The 27,794-nt window shown below is 41.1% G+C and overlaps 1 protein-coding gene across 12 annotated transcripts in view; it reads right to left on the minus strand.

Moving 5' to 3' along the window:
- Positions 1-10,782: 10,782 nt before the first annotated feature.
- DENND1B (DENN domain containing 1B) overlaps positions 10,783-27,794 on the minus strand; it is a 271,609-nt gene continuing 254,597 nt past the window's right edge. For 7 of the 12 annotated variants that reach the window (XM_042229295.1, XM_042229292.1, XM_060396764.1 and 4 more), the window contains 3 exons: positions 19,617-19,714; positions 18,549-18,765; positions 10,783-16,901 (listed from right to left, as the gene is read on the minus strand). In XM_042229295.1, the coding sequence (XP_042085229.1) occupies positions 16,407-16,901; positions 18,549-18,765; positions 19,617-19,714 (810 nt within the window). In that variant the 3' untranslated portion in view covers positions 10,783-16,406. The remainder of the gene's footprint in view (positions 16,902-18,548; positions 18,766-19,616; positions 19,715-27,794) is intronic. The other 5 variants (XM_060396762.1, XM_060396761.1, XM_042229291.1 and 2 more) reach the window with 1 other exon arrangement.

The raw sequence follows: 27,794 nt of genomic DNA on the forward strand, positions 1-27,794 counted from the left end.
TCTGATTTTTTTTGTGATTCCATACAAGTTGTAAAAATTTTTCATTATAATTTTGTGAAAAATGTCATTAGAATTTGATAAGAGACTACACTAATCTGTAGATTGTTTGGGGTTAGTTTAGTCCTTTTCACAATATTGATTCTTCTGATCCAAGAACGTGGTATATTTTCTAATTTGTCTTTGACTTCTTTCAGCAGTGCCTTCTAGTTTTCTAAACACAGGTCTTTTGTCTCCTCAGTAGGTTTATTCCCAGGTATTTTATTATTTTTGTTGCAGTGCTGAAGGCATTTTTTTCCTTTTTTCTCTTTCTGATTTCTCGTTGTTAGTGTATAGGAAGGCAAGGGATTTCTGTGCTTTAATTTTGCATCCTGCAGCTTTGCAAAACCATTGACGAGCTCTAGTAGTTTTCTGGCAGGATCTATGTACAGTATCATGTCATCTGCACAGTGACAGTTTTACTTCTTTTCCGGTTAGGATTCCTCTTTTTTTTCTTCTGATTGCTGTGGCTAGGACTTCCAATACTATGTTGAATAACGGTGGCAAAGAGTGGGCACCCTTGTCTTGTTCTTGATCTTAGAGGAAATGCTTTCAGTTTTTCACCATCGAGAACAATGTTTGCTATGTGCTTGTTGCATATGGCCTCTTGCATTGAGGTAGGTTCCCTCTTTGCCTACACTCTGGAGAGTTCTTTTCGTACATAGGTATTGAAATGTGTCAAGAGCTTTTTCTGTATCTATGAGATTATATGTTTTTTATTCTTCAATTTGTGAATATGGTGTATCACATTGATTGGCATTTATTGAAGAATCCCTGGGATAAATTCCACTTGATCATAGTGTCTGATTCTTTTAATGTATTAATGTTGGATTCTGTTTGTTGGTATTTTTTAAAATATAAATTTATTTTAATTGGAGGCTAATTACAATATTGTAGTGGTTTTGCCATACACTGACATGGATCTGCCACGGGTGTACATGTGTTCCTCATTGTGAACCCCCCTCCCACCTCCCTCCGCATCCCATCCCTCTGGGTCATCCCAGTGCACCAGCCCCGAGCATCCTGTCTCATGCACTGAACCTGGACTGGTGATCCGTTTCACATATGATAATATACATGTTTCATTGCTATTCTCTTAAATAATTTCACCCTTGCCCTCTCCCACAGAGTCCAAAAGACTGTTCTATACATCTGTGTCTCTTTTGCTATCTCACATGTGGAGTTATCATTACCACCTTTCTAAATTCCACATACTAATATATGTGTTAGTATACTGTATTGGTGTTTTTCTATCTGGCTTACTTCATTCTGTATAATAGGCTCCAGTTTGATCCACCTCATTAGAACTGATTCAAATGTATTCTTTTTAATGACTGAGTAATATTCTACTGTGTATATGTACCACAGCTTTCTTATCCATTCATCTGCTGATGGACATCTAGGTTGCTTCCATGTCCTGGCTATTATAAATAGTTCTATGATGAAAATTGGGATACACATGTCTCTTTCAATTCTGGTTTCCTCAGTGTGTATGCCCATCAGTGGGATTGCTGGATCATATGGCAGTTCTATTTTCAGTTTTTTAAGGAATCTCCACACTCTTCTCCATAGTGGCTGTACTAGTTTGCCTTCCCACCAACAGTGTAAGAGGGTTGCCTTTTCTCCACACCCTCTCCAGCACTTACTGCTTGTAGACTTTTGGATAGCAGCCATTCTTACTAGTGTGAAATGGTACCTCATTGTGGTTTTGATTTGCATTTCTCTGATAATGAGTGATGTTGAGCACCTTTTCATATGTTTGTTAGCCATCGGTATGTCTTCTTTGGAGAAATGTCTGTTTAGTTCTTTGGCCCATTTTTTGATTGGGTTGTTTATTTTTCTGGATTTGAGCTGCAGGAGTTGCTTGTATTTTTTTGAGATTAATTATTTGTCAGTTGCTTTGTTTGCTATTATTTTCTTCCATTTTGAAGGCTGTCTTTTCACCTTGCTTATAGTTTCCTTCATTGTGCAAAAGCTTTTAAGTTTAATTAGGTCCCATTTGTTTATTTTTGCTTTTATTTCCAATACTCTGGGAGGTGGGTCATAGAGGATCATAGATGATCCTGCTGTGAATTATGTCGGAGGGTGTTTTGCATATGTTTTCCTCTAGGAGTTTTATAGTTTCTGGTCTTACAATTAGATATTTAATCCATTTTGAGTTTATTTTTGTGTATGGTGTTAGAAAGTGTTCTAGTTTCATTCTTTTACAAGTGGTTGACCAGTTTTCCCAGCACCACTTGTTAAAGTGTTTGTCTTTTCTCCATTATATATTCTTGCCTCCTTTGTTGAAGATAAGGTGTCTGTAGGTTTGTGGATTTATCTCTGGGCTTTCTATTCTGTTCCATTAATCTATATTTCTGTCTTTGTGCCAGTACCATGCTGTCTTGATGGCTGTAGCTTTGTAGTAGAGCCTGAAGTCAGGCAGGTTGATTCCTCCAGTTCCATTCTTCTTTCTCAAGATTGCTTTGGCTATTCGAGGTTTTTTGTATTTCCATACAAACTGTGAAATTATTTATTCTAGTTCTGTGAAAATATCGTTGGTAACTTGATAGGGATTGCATTGAATCTATAGATTGCTTTGGGTAGTATACTCATTTTCACTATATTGATTCTTCCCATCCATGAACATGGCCTATTTCTCCATCTATTTGTGTCCTCTTTGATTTCTTTCATCAGTGTTTTATAGTTTTCTATATATATAGGTCTTTTGTTTCTTTAGGTAGATATATTCCTAAGTATTTTATTCTTTTCGTTGCAGTGGTGAATGGGATTGTTTGTTTCTCTGTTTTCTCATTGGTAGTTTATAGGAATGCAAGGGATTTCTGTGTATTAATTTTATATCTGCAACTTTACTATATTCATGGATTAGCTCTAGCAATTTTCTAGTGGAGTCTTTAGGGTTTCTATGTAGAGGATCATGTCATCTGCAAACAGTGAGAGTTTTACTTCTTCTTTTCCAATCTGGATTCCATTTATTTCTTTTTCTGCTCTGATTGCTGTGGCCAAAACTTCCAAAACTATGTTGAATGGTAGTGGTGAGAGTAGGCACCCTTGTCTTGTTCCTGACTTTAGGGGAAATGCCTTCAATTTTTCACCATTGAGGATAATGTTTGCTGTGGGTTTGTCATATATAGCTTTTATTATGTTGAGGTATGTTCCTTTTATTCCTGCTTTCTGGAGGGTTTTTATCATAAATGGATGTTGAATTTTGTGAAAGGCTTTCTCTGCATCTATTGAGATAATCATATGATTTTTATCTTTCAGTTTGTTAATGGGGTGTATTATATTGATTGATTTGCAGATATTGAAGAATCCTTGCATCCCTGGGATAAAGCCCACTTGGTCATGATGTATGATCTTTTTAATATGTTGTTGGATTCTGTTTGCTAGAATTTTGTTAAGGATTTTTGCATCTATGTTCATCAGTGATATTGGCCTGTAGTTTTCTTTTTTTGTAGCATCTTTGTCTCGTTTTGGTGTTAGGATGATGGTGGCCTCATAGAATGAGTTTGGGAGTTTATACTTTCCTCTGCAATTCTCTGGGAGAGTTTGAGTAGGATAGGTGTTAGCTCTTCTCTAAATTTTGGTAGAATTCAGCTGTGAAGCCGTCTGGTCCTGGGTTTTTGTTGCTGGAAGATTTCTGATTACAGTTTCAATTTCCGTGCTTGTGATCAGTCTGTTAAGATTTTCTATTTCTTCCTGGTTCAGTTTTGGAAAGTTGTACTTTTCTAAGAATTTGTCCATTTCTTCAAAGTCATCCATTTTATTGGCATATAGTTGCTGATAGTAGTCTCTTATGATCCTTTGTATTTCTGTGTTATCTGTTGTTTTCTCCATTTTCATTTCTAATTTTGTTGATTTGATTCCTCTCCCTTGTTTCTTGATGAGTCTGGCTAATGGTTTGTCAATTTTATTTATCTTCTCAAAGAACCAGATTTTAGCTTTGTTGATTTTTGTGATGGTCTCTTTTGTTTCTTTTGCATTTATTTCTGCCCAAATTTTTAAGATTTCTTTCCTTCTACTAACTCTGGGGTTCTTCATTTCTTCCTTTTCTAGTTGCTTTAGGTGTAGAATTAGGTTATTTATTTGACTTTTTTCTTGTTTCTTGAGGTAAGTCCGCATTGCTATGAACCTTCCCCTTAGCACTACTTTTACAGTGTCCCATAGGTTTTCGGTTGTTGTGTTTTCATTTTCATTCGTTTCTTTTTTTTTTTTTTTTAATTCTTCTTATTTTTTTTTATTTTTTTTTTTAATTTTAAGTTTTTTTATTTTTAAAATTTTAAAATCTTTAATTCTTACATGCATTCCCAAACATGAACCCCCTCCCACCTCCCTCCCATAACATCTTTCTGGTCATCCCCATGCACCAGCCCCAAGCATGCTGCATCCTGCGTCAGACATAGACTGGCGATTCAATTCACATGATAGTATACATGTTCATTCTCCCCTCTGAGTCCAAAAGTCCGTTATACACATCTGTGTCTCTTTCCCTGTCTTGCATACAGGGTCGTCATTGCCATCTTCCTAAATTCCATATATATGTGTTAGTATACTGTATTGGTGTTTTTCTTTCTGGCTTACTTCACTCTGTATAATCGGCTCCAGTTTCATCCATCTCATCAGAACTGATTCAAATGAATTCATTCGTTTCTATGCATATTTTATTTTTTGATTTCTTCTGTGATTTGTTGGTTATTCAGCAGCGTGTTGTTCAGTCTCCATATGTTGGAATTTCTAATAGTTTTTCTCTTGTAATTGACATCTAATCTTACTGCACTGTGGTCAGAAAAGATGCTTGGAATGGTTTCAGTTTTTTTGAATTTACCAAGGCTAGATTTATGGCCCAGGATGTGATCTATCCTGGAGAAGGTTCCATGTGCACTTGAGCAAAAGGTGAAATTCATTGTTTGGGGGTGAAATGTCCTATAGATATCAATTAGGTCTAACTGGTCTATTGTATCACTTAGAGTTTGTGTTTCCTTATTAATTTTATGTTTAGGTATCTATCCAAGGTGTGAGTGGGGTATTAAAGTCTCCAACTATTATTGTGTTATTGTTAATTTCCCCTTTCATATTTGTTAGCATTTGCCTTACATATTGCAGTGCTCCTATGTTGGGTGCATATCTATTTATAATCGTTATATCTTCTTCTTGGATTGATCCTTTGATCATTATGTAGTGTCCTTCTTTGTCTCTTTTCACAGCCTTTATTTTAAAGTCTATTTTATCGGATGTGAGTTGCTACTCCTGCTTTCTTTTGGTTTCTATTTGCGTGGAATATCTTTTTCCAGCCCTTCACTTTCAGTCTGTCTGTATCCCTTGTTTTGAGGTGGGTCTCTTTTAGACAACATATATAGGGGTCTTGTTTTTGTATCCATTCAGCCAGTCTTTGCCTTTTGGTTGGGGCATTCAACCTATTTACATTTAAGATAATTATTGATAAGTATGACCCCATTGCCATTTACTTTGTTGTTTTGGGTTCGAGTTTATAAACCTTTTCTGTATTTCCTGTCTAGAGAAGATCCTTTAGCATTTGTTGAAGAGCTGGTGTGGTGGTGCTGAATTCTCCCAGCTTTTGCTTGTTTGTAAAGCTTTTGATTTCTCCTTCATTTCTGAATGAGATCCTTGCTGGGTACAGTAATCTGGGTTGTAGGTTTTTCTCTTTCATCACTTTAAGTATATCTTGCCATTCCCTCCTGGCCTGAAGAGTTTCTATTGAAAGATCAGCTATTATCCTTATGGGAATACCCTTGTGTGTTATTTGTTGTTTTTCCCTTGCTGCTTTTAATATCTCTTCTTTGTTAATTTGATTAATACGTGTTTTGGGGTGTTTCGCCTTGAGTTTATCCTGTTTGGGACTCTCTGGGTTTCTTGGGCTTGGGTGATTATTTCCTTCCCCATTTTAGGGAAGTTTTCAACTATTATCTCCTCAGGTTATTTTCTCATGGACTTTCTTTTTGTCATCTTCTTCTGGGACTCCTGTGATTCGAATGTTGGGGCATTTAATATTGTCCCAGAGGTCTCTGAGGTTGTCTTCATTTCTTTTAATTCTTTTTTCCTCTCTGTTTCATTTATTTCTATCATTCTATCTTCTACCTCACTTATCCTATCTTCTGCCTCCGTTATTCTACTGTTGGTTCCCTCCAGAGTGTTTTTGATCTCATTTATTGCATTATTCATTATATATTGACTCTTCTTTATTTCTTCTAGGTCCTTGTTAAACCTTTCTTGCATCTTCTCAATCCTTGTCTCAGGCTATTTATCTGTAACTCCATTTTATTTTCAAGATTTTGGATCATTTTCACTATCATTATTCTGAATTCTTTATCAGGTAGGTTTCTTATCTCCTCCTCTTTGGTTTGGTTTGGTGGGCATTTATCCTGGGTATTCCTCTGCCTCTTCATCTTGTTTATATTGCTGTGTTTGGAGTGGCTTTTCCATATTTTGGCAGTTGGGGGAGTTCTCTTTATTGTGCAGTTTCCTCACTATGTGTGGGGTTGTATCAATGGCTTGTCAAGGTTTCCTGGTTAGGGAAGCTCGTGTCGGTGTTCTGGTGGGTGGAGCTGGATTTCTTCAATCTGGAGTGCAATTAAGGGTCCAGTAGTGAGTTTTGAGATGTTAATGGGTTTGGAGTGACTTTGGGCAGCCTGTATATTGAAGCTCAGAGCTATGTTCCTGTGTTGCTGGAGAATTTGCATGGTATGTCTTGCTCTGGAACTTGTTGGCTCTTGGGTGGTGCTTGGTTTCAGTGTAGGTATGGAGGCTTTTGATGAGCTCTTATCGATTAATATTCCCTGGAGTCAGGAGTTCTCTGGTGTTCTCAGGTTTTGGACTTAAGCCTCCAGCCTCTGGTTTTCAGTCTTATTCTTACCGTAGCCTCAAAACTTCTCCATCATTTCTGAGGGAATGTTCTGGGACTCAGACACACACCTTCTTGTTCTTTCTCCTAAGTTCCTTTCATCACCTGCCCTTTTGCCACAATCTGTTTGCTGGTATTTTGTTGTCGATTTTTGCATCTATGTTCATCTGTGATATTAGTCCATAAGTTAAAAAATTTTGTGATGTCTTTGTCTGGTTTTGGTATCAGAGTGATGGTGGCCTCCTTAGAATGAATTTGGGAGTTTTCTTCCCTCTGCAAGTTTTTTAAATTGTTTGAGAAGTTTAGGTATTAGGTCTTCTGTAAATGTCTGATAGAATTTGCCTGTGAAGCCATTTGGCCCTGGACTTTTGCATGTTGGAAGATTTTTTAATCAGTTTTGATTTCAGTGCATGTGATTGGTCTGCTCATGTTTTCTATTTCTTCTTGGTTCAGTTTTGGAGGATTGTACTTTTCTAAGAAATGGCTCATTTCTTCCAGGCTGTCCATTTTATTGACATATAGATGCTCATAGTAGTCTGTTATGATCCTTTGTATGTCTGTTAAGTTCTTTTTCACTTCTAATTTATTGATTTGAGTCTTATTCCTTTTTTCTTGGCTCACTAAAGTGTTATCAATTTTATCTTCTGTAAATACCAGCTTTTACTTCTATTGATTTTTGCCAGTTTAATTTATTTTTCATTTATTTTGCTCTGATCTTTATCTGTCACTGCTTCCACTTTCCCTCATCTATTTGCCATGAAGTGATGGGACTTGATGTCATGATCTTAGTTTTTTGAATGTTGTGTGTCAAGCCAGTTGTTTCATTCTCCTCCTTCACACTCACCAAGAGGCTCTTTAGTTCCTCTTCATTGTCTGTCATTAGGGTGGTTTCATCTGCGTATCTGAGGTTGTTGATATTTTTCCTGGCAATCTTGATAGCAGTATTTTAATTTTCAACAGATTTACCTAAAGCATATATGAGTGTAAGCAAAGAAAGCATAACCTTGAAATCAAAATGCCCAGGAACCTTTCATTCACCTTACAGATGATGGTTAGAAAGTCAATATTAATCCTCCACAACAACCTCCAAGAACAGTGTTCCTTTATTTTCATACAGTATGTTCTTTTCCTGTATGTGTATGGTCACCACACTGTTAAATATAATTATTATTGATGAGAAATAATTTTAATTTGCTGTAGTTTTCTTTAAAGACAAGTTTCAAGCATCAATCATCCTTTTCTTAGAAATTCAAATTGTTTTCTAACAGTTTGCCATTAAGCTTATCCCTTATGGAGGAAGCCTGTAATATAAAACAGCTTCTTCCTAACATCTGTTTCACAAATTGAGGTTTTTGCCTAATGGGTTGTATCCAATTCAGACATTTATCAAATCTCTGAAAACTCAGCTCAATTAATATTATTTAAGTTTATATTTTGGAGGAAACTGGATAAAATACCAAGTGAATACCATCAGTGTATTTGATATTCCAGTCTGAGTCCTCAAATTAGAAACTGCAATTATAAAAAGTAATTCATAAATTTGAAAAACATTGTTGCTCTGATGTTTAAATGGTGTTACTACAAACAAAACACCATGAATATGGAACAGTCATCATTTTTTCAAGTAGGTTTGATTTTAAAGTTAGAAAGCTGAAGAGTAAGAAGTTTGTCTTGAAGGCTGGTTCTTGAACATGAGCAAAAATGTTGAAGTAGCAGATAAACGTGGAGATTCCGACAAGGACATTCAGGTGTTCTAGAAACCCCTGCATATCAGTAACGGGCTCCACAACAAAAAATCCATGATGCGCCTTTCCTTACCCTCAGCATCACTCAGCCAGCAGGTGTTCCCTTAGTTACCATGCACAGACAGGCGATGCTCATCCATCGCCCACAGAGGTGTAAATAAAACCAGGAGGAAGGAAGGGGAGAAAGGGAGGGAAGGGTGCCACAGAGAGCATGTTTGGACGCAACGAAGATTTGTGGAAATTGAATTAATTGAGCTGGGGACGCAGAGGGGGCAATTAATTAATACCATCTTCCAAAAAGATATTGGGTACTCAAAGTTAAAAACTTCCCCAGTGCATTTTGTCAAGAAGCCTTGTTGTGTTTTTTTTTTTAATTTATTTTATTTTTTTTTTATTTTATTTTTTTTAAATTTTTTTTTTGGTTTTTATTTTTTAAATTTTAATATCTTTGAAGCCTTGTCTTAATATTCACAGGAGAGAATGTGTATCAGGCCTGCCCCGCACCATGAGGCTGGATCCCCGTCAAGCTCCCATCCCAGCCAGGCCGCCTGTTGCTATGCGACATGGAGGGTACCACTTGCCGCCTCGGTTCCTTAGTTTCTTCCTGTCTACAAAGAACTGATCACAGAATCTACTCCAGAAACCCTTGGAGCACCGTCCAGGTTTGTTTTTTCCATCCTTTTGTAAACTGCTTTGCTGGTTCTACTGAAGAGATAGGTTCAAGAGCCATGGGATTCTATAAAATGTAAGATGTTTCTAGTTCTGGTTTATGGTTTTATGTTCTGAACACCCATCCATTCAAATGAAATCAGACACTTAGGCATATTTTCTCTCTCTCAAATTACAGCTGTCCTTTGGGACCACAGGGGCTGAGGGCAAGGGTTGGTCTTAGGATCACCCTGTCTCCTGCCAGATCCAAGGATTCTCAAGTCCCTCATTTAAAATGATGTGGTTAGTCCCGTATAATCTATGTACATCCCCCATGTACTTTAAATAGTCTCTAGATTTACTGTAAGACCTGATTCAGTGTAAGTGGCATGTAATTCGTTGCCAGTGAGAGAAACATTTAAGTTTTGCTTTTTGGAACTTTCTTGAATTAGTATTTTCAGTCTAGGTTGGTTGGACCTGTGGCGACGCATGGATACAGAGGGCTGACTGTATGTGGCAGCTGCAATGTACACAAAGGTTTCTTAACATTACAAATTCATTCTAAGGACAGACTTCTATTTTAAATAGACGAATATTCAGGGAAATCAGGTGACAGGACCAAACCAATGGCAGAACCTGGGGAAGGTCTTAGTTCACCTGGAAACCTTCCATAGTACACTATTTAATTTTTACCCTATTAATACTGTATTTCCCATAAATGTGTAAAGTTTTGTGTGTTCTATAATTCATTGTCACTTCTAGGCAAGGAGATTCTCACCCATGGCAAAATAATACTCCAAAAATAACACTCTCATTTTCACATAAGGAAAATCCATCTGGGTTTCTGTATCTGCATCTGTAAAATTAAAATTGCATCATTTTTCTCAAGACACTGAGAGAGGTACTGAGATCAACCTCTGTGATGGTAGCAGGCACAGTTTTAAAAATTAAAAATCCATCAAAGTTAGCTATATCTTAGGATTTCAAGGATACTCTTTTATCTAGGGCAGACCTTTGCTTATGTGCAGAGTTCAGCATATCATTCCCAGAAATTCTGCACCCAAGGGAAACTTTATGCTTAATTCAAGTTTGACTTTTGCTCTAGGTGGGCCCCTGAGAGCCCCTGGAAGTCAGTGCACCTTCCCAGGCTGGGGAGCGCTGCTGACACACTCTATCTCCTATCTGTCCATCTGCGGCTTTTCCATGAAGATCAGTACGTCCTGGTCTGGCTTGGCTGCTAGCCCTGCTCTGCTGACCTTACTGACACTGACGTACCTCTTCTGTCATTTCTGAGCCTCATGAAGTTGGCTGCCTGGACATGAGACACTGGACGCCTCCCTCCCCAGCAGGCCCGTCAGAAGGGCTTAGGCCTGGGTTTACACCGCAGCAGTCCTAAGGCTCTGAGATGAAGGGGCAGGGGTCCTTGTGACAGTTCACCGAGAACTCTGATGGGAGAGCTGGCCAGTCGTTACAGAAGAGTCACTGCCAGGCGGGTTTGATTATGACCAACTTTATTTTCAACCTGCATTGTTGGGCACTTCATGGTAATGTGTTGTTCATCCAATATTGACTTTTGCATATATTTTTAAATCCCCCAAACAATACTTTTACACACAGTGTCCTCCCAACAGTAGTCAACATCAGAGATGATTTATCCTGTAGCCTCAAGGATGCGAGGTCTCGATAATGGGCAAGTGTGTTCAGGTACGTCATCATGTCTAGCACAAGGCTCAAGCATTTCAGTCCTTCCAGACAGTTATTCGTTTAAAGCAAGAGAAATAAGCTTTGGAAAAGTTCAGTTTTTAACCTCACATGTACCTTTTGTGTAAAAAGCTTCGTGCATTCTAAACTGTAGATGTCATGCAGTTCACATGTGTTTGCTCTAAGTACTAAATTAGAACAGATTCAAGAAATTCATTCATTCATTCATTTTTGGTATATGATTATTCAGTGGTTCTCAGAGTAACCACGTGGAAACTAGACCATCTGAAGGATGGTGGCTCGACACACATGGTGTATCCAGGATGCAGAGAGTCAGATTTTGTCCTGGAAGTTATGTAATATACCAAAGGGCAGAGGTGTCAACATACCTCAACAGGGCTCTCTTCTGAGACGTGGAGTAACACAGAGACGAAGAGGCTCAGAGGTTTATCGTATCAAAGAGGTAATCATTCTGACTTAGCAATCTTTTATGATAAAAGACTGCTATAGTTTAAATTACTTCATTTAAGTCTGGCTTGAAAAAATACAGCTTTCTGGATAGAAAGCGTCTGGTTAAGTTTGCTATTCAGTTCAGTACCTTGTTCTGTTTTTTTGGTATGTTTGCAAGTCACATCCAGAGCTACAGATTTTCCACAGTGCTTTTCTGCCTCATTCAAGTATAATAAAAAGTAGAAATCTATAGAAGCTTTAAGGTTAAACAAACTGTACATTATACAAAAATTAACTTAATTTACAGACAGTCAAAAAGTATTGGCAATGCCCTTTATAAATCTTACCAGAGATGCATCACAAAGGATATTACAGTCGACATAATGGTTCGTCATCACCATACAAATGCCATCTCAATTTACGTGGTACAGAACTGAGCATTTGTGAAATGTACAAATGAAGCATCAGCGTTTTGCACTATATACATTTCTTTCAAAGTAACAGTATTGTCAATACTAATCTAAAGTTCAGGATTCTCTTATTGCATATTCATTGTTGCTGAGGCAGTTAGTTATGGTACAATAATGCAATAGTCATAATTATTTTAAATAAACAAAAACATTTCTCCTGCTAACAGTAAAAAGTTTTTTTTCCCCCCAAAATCACATGGAACATTGCTACATACAATTTTACACAAATACTGAAAAACATGACCTTAAGGCATCTGCTTGCAAAGCAGATGTGCATATTTATATGAACTAAATTATGCAAGAAAAAAATATTGCACAAAATCCTATATTATTTTCAAGATAAAATATGCTTCTTTCTAAATACACATAATTCCCTATCTTGACCAAATCAAAACATTGACTGATTTGCTCAAAAGAACTCTGCCTCTTAAACGAGATTTAAGAAACAGACACTAAAAAATTCCTGGGCTAGACAGAGGAAAGACATCAGTGCTGACAGAGTTTGTAAAAAACCATCTCCTATATGAAGAAGTGCTTTGGGGGAATTAGGTTTGGTGTTCATTTTACATCCTTTGTGTTTTGATCTACAGCTATCCACCCAGAATCAAGATCTTGTATGTGAAACAAAACGGAATTCACATTAGAAAATTTTTTCGTGAAAATAACCTTTTCCTGAAAATCCAGATATTCTAGAAAAAGAAGGAAGATCTACTAATTATGACAAGAGTCACAGTTTTTTTTTTCCTCTTCACCTTATTTCAGAAACGATGAATTCATTAGCATTCCTGGGTCTTGTTTGTTAGGATACAAGTACAGACTCCACAGCAGCACTATCGCAGATGGCTTTTGAGTGTGTGGGGTACAGGGGAAGTGTTTGCAGAGAATGCTGTTATCAGGTTAAAGGCAGCAGAAACGCCTTGCCATCAACAGGCGTCCACATGCTCAGTTCATCCTGAACAGAGTGGAGACTGGTCCCGAGGGGCCGCGTTCAGCACCGAGCCTCGCTGCCTGGGTACAAGGAAGCAGAGGGTGCTGGACAGCCAGCTGGATGAGAACACACGGCATCTCAGAGCCTCCGAATCTGTCCCTTAAGAGCAGGTCTTCTAGACAGCAGCATTCTTGCACGTCGTATAACAGTAGGGAAAGATGGTACAGTGGTTCTGTACTTAGAGCATGTTTTAGTTTAAAGCAGCTTTAAAAGGCTTTTTTTTTTTTTTTTTTGGTGATAGAATCTTGGCTAATTCCTAAGCAAAATATATTATCATCATTGTTATTATTAACAGAGATTTGCAATTCCTTTTCCTTTTAATTAGCTCCTGCACAGCAGGGACTAGGCCAATTCTTTTATTTCCTTACGTCCACTGTTACTGTACCCTGCCTATGATCAGTACCAAGAGTTGATAAATATTTATCAAACAAATGAGTTATTAATTTTTAATCAGAAATAGTCATGCTATATTTTGGTGCCTTTCTAAAATATGCTAAAGTAGGTAGCCATTAAAATATACCACTTAACGACACTTAATGTACCAAGAGTTCACATGGGACTCTGCTAGCCTCCGAAATACCATGGATGCAATACCTCTAGGGTAAAAGATGGAGTGGGTTTGGGAAGCATGGTGACCGTCTAGAGGCTGTGTAAAGACAGGCCCCAGAACCAAAGGTCGGACTCGTTTATACAGTTCTGCGTAGGACAGGTGTTGCTCCTTCAGGGGAGAAAAATTCAAACAGCAGGGGAGTTTACATATAATAGAAAATATTGTCTAGTTATAATAGAAAATATGAACATAGTAAGAAAAGAGAAATATGAACACAGTAAGAAAAGAGATAATGTTTATTTCAGAACTCACCTTAATGTCCCTTCATTCTCCCTACAGCCACCGTAATACAGGGAAGTCTAGTCTAGAGCAGACTTTGAATACTCAAAATGTTAACAGTTTGAAATATGAATACTTGCTGAGTTTTTGTTTTTAATGTGGACTATCAGAGCTGATTCTGTATGTTAAAGTAAGGCACAAGTCCAGCTTAAAATACCTTAACACAAATGTGATTTGTCGGTGGGTGACTGTCCTCACCATACACCATGGTCAGACACCTGGGGAGGTGACCGAGACAGAGGAGAACTCACATTTCTGAGGCTCTGAAGCTTACTGAGCAAATGGACTAAAACCCAGATTCTATCAAGGCTACTACACTCACAGTGATCCCATTCTCCAGACGGAGAATTCTAAAGGAAAAAATGCCTCATTTCAATATTCGTAGTCAAGGGCTACTTTACATTCTTTTCAAAGTTATGAATAATATCTGCCCAGCAGACTGACAGAGTGACAGTTTTTCCTTCTCATTTAAAATAGCTCTTCTGATAAATGGACTTTTTTATATACTTAAATAAAATGGAACTTTGTAATGAGTATATAAAGGCAAAATTTAACAAGAACCTTGAATCTTACTTTTGTGTTAAAAAAAGGATTACAGACTTTTCCCCCTTAATACTTACAGAGTTCATCCTTATAAGGAAAACAAGATCTGTCTTCCTTCATATACATGAATGAATAACTGTCCTCCCAAAATATATCCAATAAGATTTTGGAATCTACCTTAAAAAAGAAAACCTTGGCCATTGTCTTCAAATTATTTAAAGACTGATCTGAATAAGTATCTTAAGCAATGTTTTTAACAAAGCCTCTTCCAGGATCTTAACTGAAAATTAAATTCGTATTTCAGTAAATATTCTAGAGCACAGTTTTTGATGGGAATTCTTGAGTGGCTTGTGAAACCTTTCCTAAAATGATAAATTAAGAAAACCATCATGATTGGGGATGCATAGAGTACATATACTGAAAAAGCGAACAACCAAGGAACCACAATATCACTGTTATTTTTTCCTGATTGCTTCATTACTGGCTAGACTCATAGTAATAATCAATGCTCGATTCCTTCTCAGGAGAACTTCCCAGTGTGACAGTGAATTTGAGGGAGGAGGGACCATGTCCCATGCAGAAGGATTCCAAGTAATGTGTGTGGATACCATGCATCAGACCGGAAGCACAAGCCCCACCCTCAGGGAGGCCGTGCGTGCTGTCTCCTCCCCAAGACGGCAGGAGGACCGGAGGGAAGGCGCGGCTTTCCCGGGAGGAGCCCAGCCGGCTGACCCCGGCCAGCAGCAACGTTCGCAAGCCCTGGGGGCAGGCTGGGCTGATGGAGACGGCGCTTTTCTGTTGTGAGCCCCTCCCCGGGACCCACCGCCCCACCGCGACCACAGGAAAAATGCTGGACAGGTCTGGCAGTGGTGCGGCCGACAGCAGACCCGACCTGTCCTCAGAACTGCCCAGGTCGTCGAAGACCAGGAGGGTCTAGAGACGGTCACATCCAAGAGGAGCCTGAGAAGGTATGACAGCCATGCGGAAGGTGGGCCCGGGGCGGGATCCCGGGACAGAAACAGGTGTTAGGGGAGAACCAAGGCAATCTGCGTGACAGCTTATGAACTGTGAAGACGGACTGCACGGGTACAGGACCTTAAACACCGCAGACATGCTGAGCAGACAGATGCGGGGACTCTGCCCTTGTGCTGCACTGGGCCTGCAGATCTACCACTTGCCAAATATAAAGTCAGTTATTTTAGCAGTAAGTCTGAGATGTCATGAAGCATTCTGGTAGACAATTACTAGTTAGGAGGAAAACAGACAAGCACATTTTTCAACCAGGACATTTTGTTTCATCTGGCTTTCTGGGGTGACTCCTAGTTAGCGAAGGCAAAGAGAGGCTGTGAAGAAATTTAAAGTGTCGTTTGTAAACAGCAGTCATTACTTTCACATTGTAACTCAGCACTTCATGTATTTCACCGAGTGACAGGTAAATGTGTATACCTTTATACTTTTTGAAAAACATGGCTGCAGTGTCCACGAGAGAGCCTTTAAACTTTGAAAAAATGAATTCTGTCCTTGATTTGATTAATTGAAAAAGGCATTATTGCTCTGCAGAACACATAACTTATCTTTCAGAATTTACATGGAATCCCATAAATTAGGTTAAGTATGCTTAATATAGGCTTAAGATTAAGGCAATCAGTGGGTCAACAGTTTCAGGCTAGTTCTGATAGGTTTTGATATCTTGGCCAGGTCATGCTCAACCAGGTTAGTACAGTAGCTACTGGTTATGTGCAAGGGTTAGATGCATACTTAATTTAAATAAGTGGCGTTAAGCACCAAACACTGGGAAATCGGATGTTCAATATATACTTTCAGCATACATACATACAAACTCGTACCTGACTGAAGGGCACAGGAGGAGAATTAGCTTTACGTTTAAAAAATCAATGGATCATCGACCTACCAGGAGACGAAAGCGCGGACAGGTAAGTGTCCCAAATGAAAAACAACTTCAGACAGCAGGGAGAGTCGCCTTTCCGACCACTCCTTGTTTAGGACACAGGGTGGTGGGCTCCTGAACGTCCCCGTGGAAGGCTGGGTGCCAGTGACGGGCACTTCGTTTGCTGACTTAAGCTTGGTTCCCGCTTGCCCTCCCTCCTGAGATGTGCAGGTCTTGTTGGAAAGCAGACGTGATATGACACAAAGACACCACCTCCTGAAGCAGCCCAGACCCCGCTGCGGCCTCTGGAGCTTCTTCCCCTTCTTTCTCCCAGGGCACACACGTGGACAGGCGCCGCCCCAGGCCGGGCTCCGGCGGCTCGTCCACAGTCGGGCTCAGCGTTTCCTTCCTCTCCGTAGGGGGCGCTCCAGCGCCTGGAGGGGGGCCCGGCTGCCCTGGCGCCGGGGGCCGGCTCCCTGCGCCGAGGGGTCGCTCGCCCGCCTCCTCCTCCAGGATGAACAGAGGGTCGGTGCCCGCGCCGGAGGACAGCCGCTTCCTGGGCGAGGGAGGCAGCTGCCGGCCAAGCAGGGCGCTGTCATCCTGGCCCCGGTGCCACCCAGCCTGGTCCCCAGAGCCGCTGCAGAGCAGGGCCAGGTTGCTCTCGCTGGGCGCGTTGGATTTGTTCTAAGAGGAGAAACGACACATTTAGAAGAAACGGAAGGCACGTTACTTCAGCAATATTCTTTCCCACTCTGAAATCTTTCTCTTGCCAGGCTGGGAACTCAAAAGTCCCGCCCTGAGGAGACGGAGCCGCGATGGTGGGTTTGGAAAACCGCCCACAGCCCAGGGCTCGTGAGACGGGCACGTGCAACTGTCACCTGCAGAGTTCAACCCGGATGGTGAGTGTCGGCGAGGATGTGGAGAAGAGGGTGGGAGTGTACACTGATGCAGCCACTTTGGACATCGGCATGGACAGGCCTCAAGAAATTAAAAACAGACCTATGACGCACTGCAGCAAGACGCAGTACCCCTACTTCCGGGTGTGTGTCGCGTGTGCACTGCCCGCTGCTCGCAGTATAGGGAGGCTCCCGCAGCTAAATGTCACGGACAGGTGAATGGATACAGAAAATGCGCTGCGATTATCACTCACCTTTTTAAAAAGGGGGAAATCCTGCCATTTGGGATAATATGGATGCTGCTAGTGGCTCAGACAGTAAAGAATTCTTCACAACGCAGGAGACTCGGGTACGATCCCTGGGTCAGGAAGATTCCCCTCGAGAAGGGACTGGCCACCCACTCCAGTATTCCTGCCTGGAGAATCCCACTGGACAGAGGAGCCTAGTGGGCTATATAGCCCATGGGGTCACAAAGAGTTGGACATGACTGAGTGACTAACATCAGTAAAACCAAGGTTTAAAAAACACCAAGGATGGGCCTGGAGGGCACTGCACTAAATGAAGTAAGTCAGGACACAAATACTACATGATCTCACTTCTCTGCGGAATCCAGTCAAGCTCCTATGTGGAGAGAGCAGAATGGGGGCGTGGTCCCAGGGTCGGGAGGGGAGGGGCAGGAAGGCCAGGGTTTAGTCCCGCGGGTGGCGAAGCTCAGGGACCTAGCGTGCAGCATGCAGACTGAACTGGGAAGAAGGCAGGTCTCAAGTACTCTGGCCTCAAAGAAGAGGAGAGAAAAGTAAACTCTGTGAGGTAAGGGATGGCTAATTAGCTTGACTGTGGCTAGCACTTTGCAGTCTATAGGCAAACATCAAATTGTGCATCTCAGATGTGTACAGCCTCTGTCATTACAGAAAAGCTGAGAAATAAAAAGGATTTGCCAAAAAATCCTACCAAGTAACTCAGAACAAGCAAACTCTTATATAATCAATGCCAAGTTCTGGAATTATTACAGTCAGAACAGGGTAGAAATTACTTCTACCTCTCTGTTGTGTTTTTTAAAGAATTCAGTTCAATCTGCTCAAAGTCTTATGCATTTCTGAAGCAACACAGTGAAACGTTACTTGAATTCATACCCTTACTAAAATGTTGTGAAGAGCCAAAGAATATAGGAAAAACATGGAAACATTTCACATTTGAAAGTTCCCTGAGAAAGACAACTATAAAATTAGGTTGTAGGGAAATAATACTGCTTGACAAAATAATTTCAGTTAATGATGAGAAACACCAGCATTTGATTGGAATTTTGTTATAGAAATCATGTCTTAATGATTAACTCTCATGACATTTTTGGAGTTTTGACACTTAGCTTCACGTCAGCCAGCACAGTGAGGTTAGAAAGTGTTCATTTAATGTTACGGGCTGCAAACTGACTCACCGTGGGCTTGTAGTCTATCTCGTCCATCGATCTGAAGAAGTCCAGGCTCTTGGCCACTGCCAGCTTCCCCTGGTCCGAGCTGTGCGTGCTCAGCGTGTCCAGGATCTCACCCAGCAAGTCCATCTCACCCTGGGAAGGAGCCTTTGCTCTTGTTTCAAATGAGTCATCACTTTCGTAGAAGTAAGCAGAAGCTTCTTCTCCATCTTCAGAGGACAACCTGGAGAAAAACAGGACACGTGCTGAAAACCAACATGATACGTTTTGTGGAGGGACAGTAAAGTGAGTAACTGGTTCATGGCCAAACTCTTTATAGTGATGTACATACCAATTCAAACACCGGAAATCTTTAGTGTGTGCACTGAGAACACACAGAGGTTTACAGCTCCTTACCTATCTGGAAGCACAAGCAGGGCTTTTCACGGTCTGATTCTGGGGGTGTGGGGGCAATAGCCTTAGAAATGTCAAACACTTGGGACTTTCTACATTCTGAGTTTACTTTCAGTACTTTTGTATGGCTTATTTATTCACTTGTTTTGGAGAATGCATATTCCTTTATGTAAATAAAGATATACTTAATGGGGTGAAAAAATGATTCTATCGTCCTCAAATAGTTTAACATTGTTTTAAAAGTTCAATACATAGTACTATTTCCCTTACTTTTTGTTAATTTTTACCACTTTCATGAAATTTTCCTCTGATGATACCTCCCATGCACTGAGGTCCTGCCGCCACTCTCCCAGATCTGATTTTCCAATTAACTCCTTCCACTGTCCTGATGTTCACCTGCCCCTCTTCAGTTGGAGGGGAGGAGTAGGCTTCTGTTTCCCCTTGAACACTATCCTGGGTATTTCTGCAGACATCATTGCTTCCCAGGAACAAGTTATTTCAGGCCTATCTTGCTTTCCCATTTCAAGATTCATCCCCTGTGAGCCTCCCACTAGCCCTGGTTCCTCCTGCTGAAGACGAGACTGCGAGGAGCAGAACCTTTTCTCCAGGCATGTGCATGGTTTGAAATATCTCTTGCAACCTAGGGCTTCGGCCGAACAGAACAAGCAACCCACGACTTACTTGCTGGCTCTCTCGGCGTCCTCCTCATCGTCAGCATCTGGGGCTCCATCCAGACTCTTCAGAGGCCTAAGGCGTGACTGCAGAGAGGGGTCGACACACTAGTGTGAGGAGTGAAGATACTTTAAATACCAACTACTCCCAGAAACTTTAAGCAGCAATTTGATACTTGATATGGTAAGGAAGGGCTTCCCTGGTGACTCAGATGGTAAAGTATCTGCCTGCAATGCGGGAAACCCGGGTTTGATCCCTGGGTCAGGAAGATCCCCTGGAGAAGGGAAAGGCTACCCAGTACTCTGGCCTGGAAAATCCCATGGATGGAGGAGCCTGGAGGGCTACAGTCCACGAGGTTGCAAAGAGTCAAAACACAACTGAGCAACTTCACTTTTCTCTTTCTCATGAGAAGGAATGCTTCTTAAAGACATATACATTCAGGGCTTTTAAATATTACCTAGTAACCTGGAGAATATCAGGCAATATTGATCTGAATGCTTTCTTGCACCTCAAACCAATTAGCAAAGTCCCTGGGCTAAGTATATCAACCACTCTGTCCAGTCTGTCAGTCCCTGGTTTAGGAACCCTTGATTTACAGTCACTCCACCAAGCACTCAGCCTCCACTTTCCGTAATAATCAATACTTGCAGCCTTGTTTCTTTCATCCCCTACCACTCTCTCCCTCACACCCAGTATTTTACAGCAATGCTTCTCAATCTCAAGTGTGTGTCTGAGTCTCTTGGAGATGGTAAAGACTTAGGTTCTCAGTTTCTGCATCTCTAACTCTTAGGTGAGGTTGGTGCTGTTGGGTCTGGCAGTCACACTCTGCAGAGCAAGGTTTTGAATCAAGTCCAGGAAAACCCATTGTTTCATCTGTAAATACTTCACTATGTATCTTAAAAAGATATTTTTTAGCATTACCAAAGTATCATGATCACACATAGTTACTAATAATTATTTAATATCTCACATTCCCTTATTACTCCAAATATATTTTAGTGAGTTTATTTGGGCCAGACTCTCAACAAGATAAGCACTATATTTGGCTGATATGTCTCTCGTCTCAGAGGACGACCCCTTCTATCTCCTCTGCCCCCATGTCTTCTGGAACCTTTACTGTGTTATTTTACCCTTATTTCCTATAAGCTGGCAATTCCATCTGGAAGCTTGACTACCTTCCACTTCTGAGTCTTCCTCTATTTCTGGCAGGAATGCCCACAGACGTTGCTCTGGGTTTCTCAGCACATCACAGCGGGAGGCACTCAGTGGCTCGCTTCGGGTGGTACCAGGACTGATGAATGGTTTCAGGTGTAGGTGGCCTGGTGATCCACTACAAACTTGACCAGTCTTTTACTTGATGGGTTTAGCCTCCAATAATTAGACTTTTCAAAAGCAGTGCCTCTATATTTGCTTGTTGGGATTCTATAAAAAAACTTTGTTGTATTAACTATTTGTCTATTCTGAAATACAATGTGCCCTAGAAAAAACAGGGTAATTCCTTCTTTCCTTATATGTAACAATTTTTAGAGTGCTGAGCTCATGTTATAACAGTCTGTAAAGGTAAGCCATGAGGGGGGTCTTTAAAAATGATCATTTGTACATATTTGGTTTGGCTCCAACCATCAGTTATTACTCTTCTTGATGTTCAAATCTGTCCCATTTTTACACTATGCCATAACCTTGTTTTTTAAAACAGTGATCTTTTACAGGTTCATCTTAAAATACATACAGGTTAAATTATGTGCTACTGGGTATTTATGTCAAATTAATCCAGAGGTGGGGAGAGTGCAAAAGGTTGGCACAGAAATAAGACTCTGTGAGCTGATCATTGTTGAAGCTGTATGAAAGGTACCTGGGCGTTCTTATAAGCTTCTCTTTACTTTTGTGTGTTTGAATCAGAGAAGGACTACAGAAACAACCACAGTCAACAACATAAGTACATACCTATCAACAATCAGTTTAAACATGAACAGCCTAAATGCTCCAATCAAAAGGCACTGTCATACTGAGTAAAGTCAGTCAGATAGAGAAAGACAGATATCATGATGATGTCACTTGTATGTGGAATCTAAAAAAATGGTACCGACAGATTTATTTACAAAACAGAAATAGTCACACATGTAGAAAACAAACTTATGGTTATAGGGGGTGGGGAAGAGAGGGGAGGGATAAATTGGAAGACTGGGAATGAAACATACACACTACTATACATTATACTATAGGTATAATATTATACTATAGGTATAACATTATTATACTATAGGTATAATAAGGATCTACTGTATAACACAGGGAACTCTATGCAACACTCTATAATGGCCTATATGGGGAAAGAATCTAAAAAGAGTGGATGTATGTATATGATTCACTTTGCTGTAGAGCAGAAATGATCAACATTGTAAATCAACTATATGCCAATAAAAATTTTTAAAAATAAGTAAATAGCATCTGACAATAAAAAATATATTTATGTACCCAACACTGGAGCACCTAAATATATAAAGCAAATATTAACAGATGTAAAGGGGGAAATTGACGGTGATACAGTAATAGTAGGGAGTTTACACCAATGGATAGATCATACAGACAGAAAATAAGGAAACACACTGGCTTCAACACATTAGACCACATGGACACACAGAGAACGTCCCACCCCAAAACAGAATACACATTCAAGTGCACATGAACATCGAACATTCTCTGGGATAGATCACATGCTAGGCCACAAAAACCCTCAAATTTAAAAGGACTGAAATACCAAACATTCTTTCTGAACACACTAGTAGAAAACTGGAAACAAATTACCACAAGAAAACTGGAAGAAGCAAAACTCACGAAGACAAAGCAACATGCTACTAAACAACCAAGGGGTCAATGAAGAAATCAGAGGAAATGTCAGTCAGGTACTCGGAAATAAATGAAAGTGAAAAAACACTGTTCCCAAACTGATGGGATTCAGGAAAAGCAGTTCTAAAAGGAAAGTTTATAGCAACAAAGACCTACCTTATGAAAAAAAAAAATTGATATATGCAGTCTAACTTTATATCTAAAACACCTAAAGAAAAGAAAAAGCCCTAAGTTAGCAGAAGGAAGAAACCAATATAGATCAGAGTACAAATAAAATAGAGACTATGAGAACGGAAAAGACCAATGAAACTAGGAACTAGTTCTTTGAGAAGCAAACACAATTGATAGACCTTTAGCCAAAACCATCAAGGAAAAAAGGGGGCCCAAATCAATAAGATAAGAAATGAAAGAGAAGTTACAACCAACAAGACTCACGGGACTACTCATATACCAACAAACTGGACAACCGGGAAGAAACAGATAAATTCCTAGATGCATGCCATCTTCCGAGACTAAATGGGGGAAGAGATAAAAAATCTAAACTGACTAATTACTAAGAGTGAAACTAAATCAGTAATTAAAAAAAAAAAAAACAACAAAAAACCAACAAACAAAAGTCCTGGGCCAGAAGTCTTCACAGGTGAATTCTACCAAACATTTAGAGAAGAGTTAATAATACCTATCCCCCTCAGAGTACTCAAAAAAACTACAGAGGGGGGAATGCTTCTAAACTTACTCTAAAGGCCAGCATTACCCTGATACCAAAACAAGACAAAGATATTACAAAGTAGAAACTGAATTCTATTTTTTCAAAATAGAAAATTACAGGCTAATATTCCCAATGAACATAGATGCAGAAATTCTCAACAAAATACTAGCAAACCAAATCCAAGAATACATTAAAAGGATCATATACCATGGTTAAGGGACTTCTTCTACAGATGCAAGAGTGGTTTAATACCAACAAATCAATCCATGGGATGATGAGTGACAGAAAGGAAAGAATGAATAGATAGAATATGTCTTACAACCCCTGCTGGTGTAGTAAGTTTCTCCAGAATTTTGGTAATTAGCGATGCTATTTGGGACTTGTAGTATCATTTGTGGCTCAGATGGTAAAGAATCTGCCTGCAGTGGGTTCGACCCCTGGGTCGGGAGGATCCCCTGGAGAAGGCAACTGCTAACCAATCAAGTATTCTTGCCTGGAAAATTTCATGACAGAGGAATGCAGTGAGCTATGCAGTCACAAAGAATCGGACACGACTGAGTGACTAACTCTTCCACTTTACAAGTTTAAGATATGTGAGTTAAAGAAAAATCTGGGAAATGGCCTAGAAACACAACTATCACAAGATTATTTCTCTGGGGAAAATATATTTTACCCACTCCCTCCAGAACTCACAATCCTCTGATTCTAAAGACAAGCTGTTATTATCACACTGACTTCTGTGTACTTACTTTTATGTAAGCTGTGGGTGTTGCATTTAATTTTTGATTAAAAACAAAACAAAAATCAGAAACTATGAGGGAGCTGGGACTTCATGCTGCTATTTAACAAATCATCATTGACTATGCAAGAAGATATAAACATGTAACTTAGTATGTATGTTTATAGCGTACTTTGCAAAGCTCTCTCTTTCACACACTGGGCTAGGTTGTAAGAATATAGAGTTGAATCAGGTTGAGTCTCTTGTCTGGCAGCTCTAACGAACCTCACAGTAAGTCTGGAGGGACACCAGGGAGGCCCCATCACTGCTCAAGGTCACATACCTTATCAAGAACAAGAACCAGAAAGAGGAACCTGGTCTGCTGCCAGCCCCCTGTTCATCTTCCACAAGTTGCTTTCACATTCTCCAGTCTGCCTGCGCATACCGCAGATTCTCAGTTACTGTTTTGCTAACTACAACTTTTTCTCTTCTAATGAAGCCCTCGCTTTCCCACACTCTAAGTCATTTAAATCATAAGCATTTCACAAGTAACTCTGAATTTAATTTTACATTTTTAGCCAGGCCAGGGTTCTATCAATTTCTACATACACAGGGGTGTTAAACAGTATAACTTATCACCATGACTTAACATAAGTTTTTCACAACAGAATGAGAATTAGAAACAAAACTGGTTAATATAATGCTTTGCTTTCTACGAGTGTTCAGTTCTGACTAACTGAAATAAGCTTCTAATTAGCAGCTATCACATAACTATATTCAGTAATTCACTAGGAACTGCAGTCTCCATACACAGAATGAAGTTAACAGTGTCCAAACCCACAGTGAATGTGTCAACTGCTTGACTACTTCCTATCACATAACTGTTAAAGTCACACACAAAAAACCCAGAAAAATAATTACACTCTGATCAACATTAAGATAGAGGGAAATGAGAGCATATGTAACAAAAGCACCATCAGCCCTGGAGCTCACGTGAACCCAGAGTTTCTCTCCATCACTGTTTCTGGTGGCCTTGGACTTGGGTACAGCGCTTTCAGAATTGTTTCCAGCACACCAGGGACATAGGACACAGGCAAAGAGACCTGGTCCCAGTTTTATAAACGGAAGTCTCTGATGGGTAACTGGCGGGAGGTCAGCTTAGACTGCAGACAGTGCTCTGTGTGCCCTTCAGGGTGTGAACGGCACACAGCCGACTCCAGGACACCTTCGTCTGGACTCAAAGCACAGGTGCAGCATCACTGAAAACCTGCGCACAGAACTAGACAGCAAACTACGACTAGGAAGCAAATTCAACCTCACACACAGAAAAACGAAAAATAGATACATTGTAGTACAACTGACTACAGTTTCTGAAAACCTGTGGTATTATTTTTCTAACTATAATGATTAATAGATCCCAGTGGAATGGATTTTGTATACTGTAAGTACTCAGAGAAAACTTCTCTTTCAGGTGTGGATAGGAATTTCACAGTAATGGGTGTACAGTGGGAGAGTTCCCAAGGGCCAGTGAACATTTCATCATAAGTTATTACCTAGAACTCCCTAAAATACTCCCCGAGACAGTCATTTAAAAAAAAGTTGCTCAGTCATGTCCGACTCTGACCCCACGGACTTGTAGCCCACCCAGCTCCTCTGTCTGTAGGATTTCCCAGGCAAGAACTCTGGAGTGGGTTGCCATTCTCTTCTCCAGGGGATCTCCTGACCCGGGGATTGACCCTGGGTCTCCTGCACTGCAGGGTGATTCTTTACTGCCTGAGTCACCTGAGTCAGTCGTAATAGGGCTTATAATTGGGAACTAGGAGCTTTTTTAAAAAAAAATAAAAAAAATGAAATAGATTGAGAAAAAGTGAGAAAAAGAAAAAATGGCTCTGTCTTTAAAAAACCTGCATAGATATTATTTTCAAGTGTGCGCCAAAGGACATGACAAGGTACCCACACCTGGAAAACCAGCCTGTGTGCCAGGCAGCCCTCCCCACCCCCCGCCCCAGTCACCTTGCATCTGCTCTGTGCCGTTACGGAAGCTGCTCTCCTTTCTCTTCCATAAATGTTTATGAAAAAGGGGAAAGGCTCCTTTCCTTTTTGTTTCTTTAACTTATTGACAAGTGAAAGCAGACCGTGGCCCTGTGTTCTGTCCCTCTTACCTCTGGGGAGCATCACTGGCCTGAAACGCAGCTTCTGCGTGTCCATCAAGTTAGCAGTTGCCCCCGGTTCCCTCTGCTCTGACCCACAAGACATCGCCAAGGCCCCACCTTCCAGCGCCTGATACCTGCCGGTGTCACTCCACCACAGGGCCTTTGCTCAGACTGGGGGCCCTGCCTTCCAGCCCCCACTTAACGCTGGTCCCCTTCTCCCAACCCCACTATCTCTGTCACCACACATCCACTCTCGTGCATAAATCTGTAACTTACCACCAACGTGTGAACCTCTTTCCTCTTGCCTTGTAGAGCAACAGTCTCTGAACTGCTGACAGAGGCATCTTTTTAAAACTACCATATGGCAATTCCACTACTGGGCATATACCCTGAGAAAACTGTGATTCAAACAGACACACGTACCCCGATGTGCACCGCAGCACTATTTACAGTAACAAGGACACGGAAGCAACCTGGATTTCCACTGGCAGACGAGTGGATACGGAAGTTGTGGCACACAGATACAATGGAACAGTACTCGGCCATAAAAAGGGAGCGAATGTGAGTCTGTCAAACTGAGGTGGATGAACCTAGAACCTGTTGTACAGAGTGAAGGAAGTCAGCAAAACAAACATCGTATACTAACACACCTTTATGGGACCTATAAACAGAAAAATGGTACAGATGAACCCATTTGCAGGGAAGAAATCCTGACGTAGATGTAGAGAACGGATTTGTGGACACAGGGGCTTAAGGAAGAGGGCGGGATGAACGGAGAAAGTAGCACCAACATACATGCACGACCGCGTGTGAAACAGGGCTGCTGGGGACCCGTGTGTGACACAGCCCCGCCCGCGCCCTGCGACGACCTAAGGGGGGCGTGCCCCGCAGGCAGGGGACGCACACACAGACACACGCAGGGCTGAGTCACGCTGCTGACGGCAGGAACCAGCAGGAGGCTGTGACGCAGCTGCCCTCCAGTGAAAAGAATGGATCCAGGCAAACACAACGACGCCCCGCTCCTCCGCAAAGGAACCCTTCGGTGGCTCCTCACTGCTTTCAGGGTAAACCTCCTCTTCCTCACACTTCCGACCATCTCCCCTCCCGGGCACGCGTGTGTCCGACAGCCTGGTCCCCCAGGGCAGGCCCCTCGCTCATTTCTCTCTCAGCCCCTCAGGATCATGCCGCATGGGGTCCACACTCGTGTCAGGAAATCTGCAGAAGACTGAGAAAGGAGCTAAGGATGACGGTGGGTCCTGTCAGCACTGTCTGGATGCTGCTGAGGAGACCCTGTGTGCGTGTGTTCACCTGATTCTAGCCCACAGGGCTCTGTGTCTTTCACTGTCATTAGCGACCTGCCCAGGACAAAACCGCATGCACTGTGTAGCCAAGGCTTTATCTGAAGCCACCACTGTGGACCACAGGCTGCAGACGCATGGAGCTGACGCCTGTGGACACCCCTGCCTCCAGGAGACCCGCACAGTCCCCGCCTCACAGCCTCAAAGGTGCCTTGCCCACTGGACCAGAGGACCTCAGGAGGAATTCACCCCAATCTGTCACTGTTTCAGGTGAAACATATTTTTACCGGGGAGAAAGCTTTCTTGGGCTTAGTTTCCTAACCTTCAGGTAGCAAATAAACAGAGACTTTCATCGGCCCAATCTGACACTTCTCATGAAAACTTCCAGAAATGAGTTAGATTCTGTGGTCTTAGCTGGTCTATACCGAATGATTCTAGGTTCACAAAGCTCTTACGTAAATA

Source organism: Ovis aries, chromosome 12 (genome assembly GCF_016772045.2).
Source record: "Ovis aries strain OAR_USU_Benz2616 breed Rambouillet chromosome 12, ARS-UI_Ramb_v3.0, whole genome shotgun sequence".
Classification (NCBI taxonomy): domain Eukaryota; kingdom Metazoa; phylum Chordata; class Mammalia; order Artiodactyla; family Bovidae; genus Ovis; species Ovis aries.